General features: G+C 38.7%; 1 protein-coding gene across 7 annotated transcripts in view; it reads right to left on the bottom strand.

Annotated features, from left to right (window-relative positions):
• Positions 1-881: 881 nt before the first annotated feature.
• LOC109059013 (ras GTPase-activating protein nGAP-like) overlaps positions 882-12,080 on the bottom strand; it is a 67,885-nt gene continuing 56,686 nt past the window's right edge. For 5 of the 7 annotated variants that reach the window (XM_042776088.1, XM_042776068.1, XM_042776103.1 and 2 more), the window contains 13 exons: positions 10,465-10,618; positions 10,158-10,256; positions 9,510-10,064; positions 9,287-9,431; positions 9,032-9,176; positions 8,565-8,801; positions 8,100-8,301; positions 6,722-6,921; positions 5,371-6,331; positions 5,155-5,286; positions 4,871-5,073; positions 4,597-4,684; positions 882-2,177 (listed from right to left, as the gene is read on the bottom strand). In XM_042776088.1, coding sequence (XP_042632022.1) covers positions 2,010-2,177; positions 4,597-4,684; positions 4,871-5,073; positions 5,155-5,286; positions 5,371-6,331; positions 6,722-6,921; positions 8,100-8,301; positions 8,565-8,801; positions 9,032-9,176; positions 9,287-9,431; positions 9,510-10,064; positions 10,158-10,256; positions 10,465-10,618 — 3,289 coding nt within the window. In that variant the 3' untranslated portion in view covers positions 882-2,009. Of the gene's footprint in view, positions 2,178-4,046; positions 4,385-4,596; positions 4,685-4,870; positions 5,074-5,154; positions 5,287-5,370; positions 6,332-6,721; positions 6,922-8,099; positions 8,302-8,564; positions 8,802-9,031; positions 9,177-9,286; positions 9,432-9,509; positions 10,065-10,157; positions 10,257-10,464; positions 10,619-12,080 lie in introns of those variants that run through there. The other 2 variants (XM_042776077.1, XM_042776084.1) reach the window with 2 other exon arrangements.

The following is a 12,080-nucleotide window of genomic DNA, read 5'->3' as shown; positions in this document are numbered from 1 at the left end:
TGCAGATTCACTAAATATTTAAACTAAATATAAATATTGATAACATATATAGATTTTGGGGTCAAAATTAGGATTAGCATTGATTGAATGTTAGTTCCTATTTATCTGGCCCAATGTTAATTTTCGGATATCAGTAGTATGGATATCTTATCCTTTAGTGTCTTGGAGATCTGACATCCGGACAGTGGCAATGACAAACTTTCATAGCCTTTTAATTAATACACATTTTAAAGTAAACAGTAAAATATTATTTTCGAGTCCATGCCCTTGAGTTCAGTTCATTTTAGTGCTAAATGGCATTCTACCCACTTTGGGGTACAATTATGAAAACTATCATTTCAAAAATTTATATATACAGTTCAAAAGTTTGGGGTTAGTAAGATTGCTTTTTGTAAGAAGTCTCTTATGCTCACCAAGGTTATGTATTTGATCAAAAATACAGTAATACAATACATTATTTCTATTTTAATGTATTTGAAAATGTAATTTATTCCGGAGATGGCAAAGCTACGTTTTCATATAATGCATCAGAAATTATTCTGTTATTGATTTGGTGCCTAAGAAACATTTAATATTTTCAGTATTGAAACAGTTGCTTAATATTTTTGTGGATTGTTCAGCATTCTTTTATAAACAGAAAATTCAAAAGAACAGCATTTATTTGTAATAAGTATTTTGAACCATTATAAATGTCTTTACTGTCACTTCTGACCAAAATGCATCTCTGCTGTATAAAACTATTAAAATAATGTAATATAAAACAATATAATAATGAATACAATATAATCTTTAATATAATTCTTTTGGTAATGTGCAATAACAGCAAAATAAATGGAATCAGAAATTATGAATCAGTTTCAGGTCACACACAGACAACCGGATCAATGAGGCCACAATCCAACTTTATTCAGTGCTCAGCTTTCAACTTTGAGACTGACCAGCAAATATATCGCTACGAGAACAGCAAACATTGAGTAGTTCTGTGCCACAAAAGGTTAAAGGCATTGATGCTCATATGGACAAAGTGAGAAGAAAGTGGAAAAACAATGACTTTCAATAAAAGCAGCTGACAAACAATAACAGGATCAGAAAGAGGGCAGTGAGACTGTAGATTGTTGGATTCACAATACTCTGGTCACATACATAAAACAGATAAAGGGCAAAAAAAAAGAAAAAAAGAAAAAGAAATAATGTTAAGTTAGGTGAGGTCGAGTGGCATTAAAATAACCTACATATCTGACAAAAAAATCAGATAAATTAATTCAGTTTGTTAATTCACTTCAGTATTTTAAATTATTAAACGCACTGCTTCAGTCATATTTTTTTATTAGTATTAATGAACATGCATTTCAATTTATTGAATATCATGTTCTAGATTTGTTGCAATTGAACTGTGGCTGGCTTAACTGTGTCCTTTTAGTCACCTAAAATCAGTCATGACCTTTTGCAAGATGATAACAAAATTATAATAATAATAATAAAAAAAAATATATAGAAAATTTGTGTTAGAAAACTGAGTGCATAAAATTGCCTTTCATCTATTTCTGCCTGTCAGATTCTGCAACTTAAGGACATTTACAACTACGGCCGATACCTATGTGCTTTTCTTCATATTTTCTTTTAAAACAATTTTATTTTAAGATATGTACATCTCCTTCATATATCTTAGGCAATAATTAAAAATCTTTTTGCAATCTTAAATCTGCATTTATGCGTAAATCAGTATTTTAAAAAAACACAAACTCGTTGACTCAGAACCGATGCTACGCATTACTCTCCCACGCAATTTCAAAACACTCCTCTGCAGTAACATTTCTGTACAGAACCAATATTAGGTAACATTTATACACATTAATAACCAGACATTCCTTGCAATCGCATGTATACAGTAGTCAGTACGTTTAGGTATGTAGTCTAGGTACTCTGTCCGTGTTGAACTCGACCAATCAGTGCTGGTGATCAGTCTTGGAGCACCAATCGGCACGGCTCATCAAGTCCATGAGCACCAATCAGCAGCTGCTGTTCTTGAACTCTCCGTTCTCAGTGATGGAGAGCTTGGTGGGGTTGGTGGGCGACAGGCCGTTGCGGAGGTTGTGCATGCTGTATCGCTCTTTCACCTGAGTGAGGGCACTCATCAGCCGAGAGTTAGCTGCATCTAGGGAGCTGATCCTCTTCTCCTGCAAGAGAGAGCAAGAAGCACATTAAAATCTAATTTAAGATATCTTAATTTTTTAACATAAATTAAAGGAATATTCAAGGTTAAATATTGCATATATACATATAATATTACTGCTCATCAATTTAGCAGCAGAAACAGAATGTGTGTGAATTACGTGATATTTGTGTGTGTGTGTGTATATATACACAAATATCATATAATAAAAAAGAAATGTTATGTGTAATACATGTGTGTATACAAAACGTGTGTATACAAAAATATATTATACGATTATATATATATATATATATATATATATATATATATATATATATATATATATATATATATATATATATATGAATGTTAATTTATTATTGTATTGTATACATATTAGTATTATTTCTTCGTATTATACATTTTTTATTATTAAAGCTAGGATTGCTTTTTCAGGTGAATTGACTTATTATGCATTATATTCTACCAAACTTTTATATATTCTATTTCTAGTATATATTCTATATATAAATTACTTGAAATTACATGAAACCATGAATATTCATTTAAAAAGATTCATTACAAATAAAATAATATAGTAAACAAATGATATTGCCCAAAACTAAATATTAGCCAAAAAAGGGGGAAAAAGGTAAATAATTAATTAAATAATAATAATAAGTATTTTTTTTATCATGTATATTTTTCAACAAAGTATAACCAAATGAACTATCTTCATTTCAAAATAAAGACAATTTTAAATATATAAAATAATAGTTAATGTGAATAGGGCCTATTAATAATTTGAGAGGTCAAGCAAGTGAACAATCACATGTGCTACAAGAATCTGTCTTCAAAAGCAGACACAAGCAAAAGAGCAAGTTTGTAAGGACAGCAAAAAATAGGACAACTCAAATTCTGTATAAGCAACAGATGCAGACAAAAACCACATAAGTAAAAGATAAACCATTGTTATACTATTAAATAATTATCTGCAGAGGGCAGGAGTAATTTGTGGAGTGCACACACCGACTACAGTGCTGGGAGTGTGGCAGCATGGGCAATCAAGAAGTGACTAGGCAAAAAAAAGGAGGGAAAATAAACAAAATTGCAGCCAAATCTAAAGCTCACAGATAGCAGGTACTAAATCTGCTACGAGAGATCCCTATTAACACACATTCCTTAATAGCATCACACTAAACATCAGGGAGATGCTTTGACAACTTTGAAATGTGGGTAAAAGCATGAGCGTTCAACAACCCCGAGGAGAATAAAAAAAAAAGGGGAAATGAGAAATGAAGGTAAAGGCTGGGAATGTTAAGTTTGAGTATGTATTCATATTCAAGTATCTAGTTTAAAGGTAAAGTGTGCAATTTCTACACCACTAATGTTGTTGTCATGAAGAGTTTCAAGTACTTTTCAGTTCCTGATTAAGAATTGAATGTAATATAAATTAAAACATTATTAATTAAAGGGAAAGTCTACCCAACAATGAAAATTCTGTCATCATTTACTCACCCTCGTGTCGTTTCAAAATTCAAAATTGTATGAGTTTCTTATTCTGTGGAACTTAAAAAAAGGTATTTTGAAGAATGCTGGTAACCACACAAGACAAAAACAATGGAAGTCAATGGGAATTGAAACATTTGGTTAACAATATTCTTCAAAATATCTTCTTTTGTTTTCCTCAGATAAAAGAAATGCATAAAAGGTTTGGAACAACATAAGAGTAAATAATTATGACAGTTTTAATTTTTGGGTGGACAGTCCTTTTAAATATCTAATAATTAATTAAACATGAATTACATAAATGACATTCAAATTTAATACAAAATGTCAATAATCAATAATATAATCAAAGCTATAATTTGTTCAAATTAAATATTTCTATTTCTATGCTTTTTTTTGTGGTTAGCTTACATTTTGCATCCTATATCACATTTGTTTTTTGTACTTATTACACATTTTTCTTTGTGTTACATTTTCGTTATCATCGTCTTTATGCATTAAATTTGGACAGAGCGTCTTTTAACATTGAAAAATTAAACACTTCACCTTTAACCCTTGTTTTATTATATCGTCTGCAGTGGAGAGAAACAAAATGGCTTAGAGGACTGAGTGTTGCAAAGGTTCAGGCCAGGCATGGGTGTTGGATCGGGGTGCGCTTACATAAGCCTAGCTGCTCTGCTTGTACTTGCCTGCTGGTATTACCTCAGTTCCATTAGCGACCTGGAATTCAGTAGGACACAGTAACAATGAGCCAGTCAGCAGCCTGTTTGCTTTAATACCATTTGAGGTTTAGCAGGGAGTTCAGAGCATACCACTGTGCAGCACAGACAGGCCAGCACCTCACAACCAGACAGTAGACTAAGATGATCTCCAAACTATCACTAAAGTTCTCTTGCATTTATCATGCGGATTAATATGGTAATCTGCAGTACCTGTGCGTCGATTATCTTCTGTTTGGCATCTATGACCGCCTGCATCTCTGCATGGTCTCTCTTCAGTTCTTCCTCCACGGCCATCAGCCTATGAGCCACAAATGACATAAAAACCTATTTTACAATTACAAATCATTTTGGCATTGCCGGTTTTTAATTTGGATACTTTTGTTTATATGTTGTATATAAGAACCAGACAAATTAAAGGTACAGATTTTAACACATCAGTACTTTAAGAAAAATTTGGTCATAGTCTGCCGGTTCATACACTCACCTGCAGATAATACTCTTCATCTGGCTGTCTTTCTCCTCCTGTTGTCTGCGCAGACGGTCTTCGCTGTCCTCCAATCGAGCCTTGTATTCCAAGAGCAGTTTCTGCATCTGCTGTTCCTGTGCCAGCAGCCGCCTCTCATATTCCTCCAGTCGCCGACTAGATGCCCGCAGACGCTCCTTCAGCTTCGCGATTTCCTGTTCGTACTTCCGAGAAGAAGAGCAGAGTCTCTTAAAACCTAACTCTAATGCATATTTGTAGCAATTTCTCCTTATTGCTTTTTGTACCTTCTCTACATGTTTGGCATCATCTTTGCTCAGTCCTTCCTCTTCCTCATCTTCATACTGGCCGTTATTCAGGACCCATGCTGCCGTCCGCTCCACTGGGGACATGGTGACTGACTCTACAGGGGACTGTACTTACAGACACATGCAAAGAAAGCATTATTTGTGTTCAAACATTTCTGGATAAAGCAAACTCTCTTTTCTCATCTCAGTCTTTACCTGTTTGGTGCCTCGTCCTCCTGGAACCGAACCGTCTCTGGAACACGCGGACTGCTGTCTGGATCTCTCGCCACTCTGCTGCATGGGTTCAGTGTTGACGCTGCTGCTGCTACGCAGGGAAGTGCTGTGAGGAAGCGACCTTGGGGTTCGGGACCCTGCGTTTCCTGCCACCAGCCCCACTCCTCGACACTGTTGCTCCACCTTCACGATATGCGCCGTACCTGCGGTGCTCTGCCTCGGTACCGCCACAACCTGGACTCCCGAGTGCTGGTCTGCAAGGGGAGGGTGCCAGCGTGCCGAGGGAGGAGGCGTCTCCTGGCCCTGGATGCTTTTGCGGGTGAGTTCTTCCTCCACGCTGCTGGTGGAGGGCATCCGTGCTCTGGGAGTAGCTCCCCGGCCAACCGACGCACTTGGACTGGCGCTCCGAGAGCTGCCTGTGCTTAGGTTCTCTGAGCTGGAGTCTGGCTGCAGGGACTGGGCAGAGTGCGTGGATTGGGTTGAGTGTGTGGATTGTGCGTGCAGGTTGCTGAGGTGGTAAACGGGATTTTGGAAAGACAGCGGTTGCAGGCTACGCTGCTGGCTGAGGGAGGGGTGTATAGGGCGCCGTACCTGTGGGGCACTCTGGGGCAAATTGTCCCTTAGCTGGGGAACTTTCAGATGGACGGGGGGCTGGTGGATGTGTGGAGGGGGGACAGGGCCGATGGAGGCCTGAGAGCCCACTCGGCCTAATCTAGGTGGGGCTTCATTGAGAGAGTTAGGACCTGGATGCCCCTGTGCCAAGTAAGAGTCCTGGAGGTCCATTAGAGATATACTGCGTCCATTCGGGAGTGGACTGTCTCGCTCCTCTTTTTCAGAGAAGCTCATGCTGTGAGTGGAGGACTGCTGACCCAATAAAGGATGCTTCCCTCGGACTAAGGCCTCCATGTGCTCCTGGACAGGAGATTTGATGCTCCTCATTTCACTGAAGAACAAAATACACAAGAATGAATATATGAGGATCATGCATTCATAATATTGCACATTTTATTTTAATGGTCCGATTTAATGGTCCAAGTCTCTGCGGTTTTGTAAAGTTACTTGTGCTAATGTAATGTTCATTCATACTTTGGTTTTACAATGCATTGTGGTCTTTCCTTGTCCGATACAAATTGGCCTTCTTAGAGAAATCTAAGTAGGCTTGCCAGCCATCTGTTCTAAAGCCTTTTAAAATTTGTGATGAAACGGAAGTGAGGACAGATCTTTTCCTCTGAACTGTAATATACATCCGAGTGAATGGCTTTAGATGATTTAGAATATAGCACAAGAGTCATAGACAGAGTAGAGAAATTTATGAAATCCAACAATGTCCTACCTGTCTGCTGGGTCTTCGAATATTCTCTGCAGTCCTGAGGACACACTTCCACTGATGTCATGAGCGGAGCTATGGTCCTGGAAGCGCCTGAGCTGCTGCTGGATGGGGGTGGGGCTGGACAGCGAGCGGGTGATATCGCCAAGTATACGTGGCAGGGGCCCCAGTTTGGCCACCGTCGCCTGCAGGAAGGAATTGTCACCCTGGGTTGGTGCGTTACCATGGTAACCACATTATGGACCACAGAGGGCAACCACATGGAGCCCGAGAGTATGAGGGTGCAGATGGCAGATTGGTGGGTTGGCAGGAGTTTTTTTTTTGTTGGTCGAGATAGTAGGCACCATAATGCATTGGTGGTAGAACAGCGTAACCATGGAGACACAGTGTGTCGGACAGGAAAGGGTGGAATGGATAGTGGCATGGGTAAACAGAGGACAAAACAAAAGGAAAAAAAGTCAAATTAGGGATAAATTAAAGAAAAAACAAACAAACACATGCTTCTACAAAAATGACAAAAGCCATTTCAAAAACAACAAACGGAAACAAACGAGGTAAAAATGGTCAAATGCAGGCCATGCATCAAACAACAACAGAAGGTTATGTCTGAGATAAGATAAAAGAAAGGTTGCGATGAATTAACTCATGGCAAGAAACAAAAATATTGTGCAGGGAGGTTTTAATTGCAGTCAAAACAAAACCATGCTCCAGACGCAACAGGTCAGCAAGAGTTAGGGGAAGGACGCGTGGGGATGCGTGTATGCACTGTGTCCAATGCCATTAAACACATTGTTCCAGTTTAAACAGGGGCATTAACCTTGAGGCTAACTTAACCTAGACAATGAGTTATGACATTAACACTGCAAACAAGTGCAAAGCTTTTTTTTTGGTCATACACAGCCTTTCAATATACTGCGATATCAGGTTGGTGATAACATTTAAAATCAGCTAGAACCTTATAACGTTTAGTAGGGATAAAGCATTACTGACACGAAGCACACAGCTCAACATAAGACATTTGCTGCAATACCTCTGAGGTATGAAACGTGCTTCCTGATTTTGAGACGTGGGCACTCTTAGTTTATAATTAAATAAGCACTTTGCACATTTTTTGTTGAGTACCATTCATGTTGCATTTGTTTATGTTGTGTAAGTCCTATTTATTTCTATGTCTAAAACTTTTTAATGAAAAAAATTACTGAGTGCAAGAGGTTTACATAACATCTCTGGTAGGCAGGTGCGTTTTTACCCCCCCACTGTCACGCCTCTTGAACAAACTTATGTTCAGCTGTTGTAAATCTCTGTAAAACCAGACTTAAGCCTACGGCAGATTTCATTGTAAGAGGTATTGTTGCAGTCTAATGGTTTGGAGGGATTTCAGTACCTTGTCCAGCTGAGACACCACCTCCCACAGTAGTGAGTGTAGCACCGACAGCTCACGGCCCAGGTCGATGTAGCCCTCAAAGCCCGGGGTGTTGGAGATGGTCTCAAGATTCGAGATCTCAATCAGAAATCGAGTCATACCAGCCCACTCGTGCTCCAGGAAGTCATTCATGAAGGCCATGTACTCCTCTTTGTTTCCGAATCTGATGTAACAGAGAACAAGAAATGCATAAGAAATTCAAAAGTACTGAAAGCATTTCACAATGACTGCATTTACACACACAAGAATATTATAATATTAACATATAACATTAAATGAGAATTATGTTAGTGTCATGTAAACAGTTAACCTGATTTCCATCATTTTGTCTCTAATTCCCTTATTCACAAAATCCTGAAACTATTTAATAATTAGAATTTCATGAAGTAAACATTGAGTACTGTATGAAGAGTGTTCCTGACATACTTGGCAAAGTTAGCGAGATTCTGGATGACTTTGGCAATGAGGGTAAGTGTTCGAGAGGTACGGTCGTCTGGGTATTCCTGCATGAGATTGAAGAGCGAAGGGGACATGATGGCTGGACACAAGAAACGCAGGAAGAGCGATGCGCTAATCAGACGCTGACTGATGTCCTGCTTCCCTCGAGCATGACACTGCTGCTTCCATGATGCAAACACCTCCTTCAGTTCCCGTGGAAACACACTGACAAGAGCACAGCAGCGGGTTAGGATGGAACTAATGTGATTGCAAACATAAGCATACGAACAAACTACAAATAAGAGCAATGTAGCTGTATTTGTAGTTACCAGTAGAAACATTGTGAACTGCATAAACGAACATATTCATTGTTGTTATTCAAGTTTCTTCTTAGCTACTATTGAATTTAATGCTTTACATAAATGATGTCAAGTTTTAGGAATTGAAAAAGTTACCAATAAGAGTTGATGATCTTGCAGAGGGCCAGCTCACAGCACATTTTCAGGTTACTCTGGTGCTCTGGAAGCTCAGTGTTGGAGCACTTCGATGGGTCTACTTCACAATTTTCATCCGACTCATAAAGGGCTTTAATAAACTCTCCTACAAAGCAAACACAAACATATAGGAAAGGGTCTTCTTGTTTCACAAGCTTTGATGAGCAAACTTTTCTCCTCCCTCTCTTAATACACCAAAACAAATGTTTCATTTACCTAGTGCATCATGTAGGTACTTCTGTCCCACTAATTTGAGGTATTCTTCAATGGCTTTGGTGGCTAGCGTGTTCTCCCTAAAGATCAGCACGTCATGATCAGCGCAGCGATCCACCTCAGACATCACCAGATCTGTTAGGAAGTCCTAAAAAAGGCAGGTTTTAGTCATAAACAAGTGATTTATGGTGTATTTAAGTAAATGAGAACTTAAGTGGCATCGTACCTTCGCTCGTCCCGTGCTCTGCAGTATGTGCACAAGAGCGCTGGCCATCTCCTCTTTGTTCTTCACGCTGATGACGGGCTCCAACACAGAGCACAACATGGTATAGTTATTGGTCACAAATTCGGCAAACTCCTTATACTGCTCCATGGGCAGGATGGAGACAGTCTGGAAGCGAGATTTGATGCGGATGGAGGGGCCTCCACCTTTGGATTTGCTGGGGGTGGGAGTGCTGACCGGATACCATTTCTCCACAAACTGCCTTCCCATCACTCCTTGCACTGGTATGTTCACCAGACCCACATAGTTGTTTTTGTCCTTCTTTTTTTTCTTGTCAGCATCACGGTAGATGTGTACGGTGATGCTCTTAATGGCCGGCACACCGGAGAACTCAAAGTGTTCCCCCCAGAACAGGCAGTCAGAGCGGGTTTTGCTGGTGGTGCGGGCGTACAGTACGTCATCCAGACACAGCTCACAGAAATACTTCTTTTTCGGTGGCAGATCTTTGGCTTCGATGATCCACAGACGGAGGATGTTTTCCGCCCGTCTGCAGTTGTCCTGGTGATTGAACCCACAGTAAGTATAAAACAAGCATGCATGCTTTTGTATTGATTAAACGAAACAACAACAAAAAAAGCATCTGGTGGTCACCTTATTAGGCTGCACAGTTCTCTTGAGGTTCTCCATCCATTTGTCCCGTTCAGCAGCAGAGGAGCAGCTGAAGCACTTACTTCCACCCAAGTATGCCACCTACATGAGGAGAGGGACTTCATTCATAAAGTAAATCATTCATTTAACCCATATGTTATGAAGAAGCGAACCCTTCCAAAATATTCTGTGGTTGTGCCGTGGTTTACTGATGGTGTCTTGTTATCCTTTGGTTTAGTTTGATTGCATTTACATTTATTCATTAATCAGATACTTTTAGCCAAAGTGACAAAGTAATAATGATTTGTACCTCAAAGCAGAAGTCTTGTCCTAGAATGCTGCTGTGTAAAGGTTTGATGTAGACGTCTTCCTCCATACTCAGATCAAGAGCTTCAACAGCACTGCCTGGACTCAGCAAAGACTCATGGGAACAGGACTCCTTCAATTTGGTCAGGCCTCGTGACCTACAACAGCACAGAGAAATAACAGAAACTTTCACTCAATTACTCAAGATTCAGCCAGATCATTTAATAATAATGAATCCGATTCAGATATTTCAGAACACTGTGTCCTTATCCACAGCAGATTTGATATGCAGATAAGATCCGTGACAAATAGTTTTAGCTCAGAGAGATTGATTATAATCTCCCATGAACTTTGAGAGGTCCTTTTAGTAAAATAAAAAGAAATTCCAGAGTACAGCCACAGGGAGGCAGTCAAACGTAAGAGAGTGAGTGTTTCAGACAAAAACAATCATTTCATTTTATATAAACACACCCAATAATCAATTTCTACTTCTTTACCGTAGTCAAAGCAATATTTATTATAAAATCTGACAAGAAACAAATTCCACAATCTCATTGCTTCCAGAAAGAGAGTTTATACCTACGAAAAACATCTAAAGATCCACTTGAAGGAGTCTCCCAAGAGCATAGCAGGATATTAACGCATTGCTGTAATGGAACGAAGACTCCTATCCAATAGTTTTCACTTCATTTTTTTTTTTTTTTTTTTTGCTGCAGGTGTAGAGGTACTTCACCGTAGCTCAGGTGAGGTTAAAAAGGATGCAGAAAGCTGATGTGACAAACAAGAGAGAGGGCTGGCCAATGCAAAGTCCCCATGAGAACGTTACCATGGGGACCGCTCTATGAGGAGCTGAGGAGCGAGGGATGAGTTGACTACACAAACATCTTTAACACTTCCACACACACACACACACACACACACACACACACACACACACACACACACACCTACAATGAGAATTCAGCCTTAAGATGAGACCAGAAGAGAAAATCCAGTCATATCATACACATACACTACCGGTCAAAAGCTTGGGATCAGAACCATTTTTAATGTTTTTTACAGGAGTTTCTTATGCTTATCAAGGCTGCATTTATTTGATCAAAAATAAAGGGAAAAAAATTAATATTGTGAAATATTATTATGATGTAAAATAACCTTTTTCTATTTTAATATACATTAAAATTTAATTTATTTCTGTGATGTAAAGCATAATTTTTCTGTATTTTTGATCAAATAAATGCAGCCTTGATAAGCATAAGAGACTTCTTTAAAAAACATTACAAGTCTTACTGATCCCAAATTTTTGACCGGTAGTGTACATACTACCGTTCTACCATGTTTTTTAAGGAAGTCTTTTATGCTCGACAAGGCTGCATTTATTTGATCAAAAATACTGCAAAAACTATGGATGCACAATATTAGATTTTTGACAATATCCTATATGCTGATATTTTTCAAATCATTTTGGCTAAACCGTTATACATTTTCTTTTGTTTTGAAACAACACAGAGTAACTCCTGTGCAGAAATTATTTTTTTACTTTTTAACTTTTTGTAATTTTTCACATTTTTAACAGATGGGAGTTTAAACCTTAACATTTTCTTTGTGGATTTAACATTA

Source organism: Cyprinus carpio, chromosome A2 (assembly GCF_018340385.1).
Source record: "Cyprinus carpio isolate SPL01 chromosome A2, ASM1834038v1, whole genome shotgun sequence".
Lineage (NCBI taxonomy): Eukaryota > Metazoa > Chordata > Actinopteri > Cypriniformes > Cyprinidae > Cyprinus > Cyprinus carpio.
Note: the sequence above shows the minus strand (reverse complement) of the source record. Positions and strands in the feature narration are given on the sequence as shown.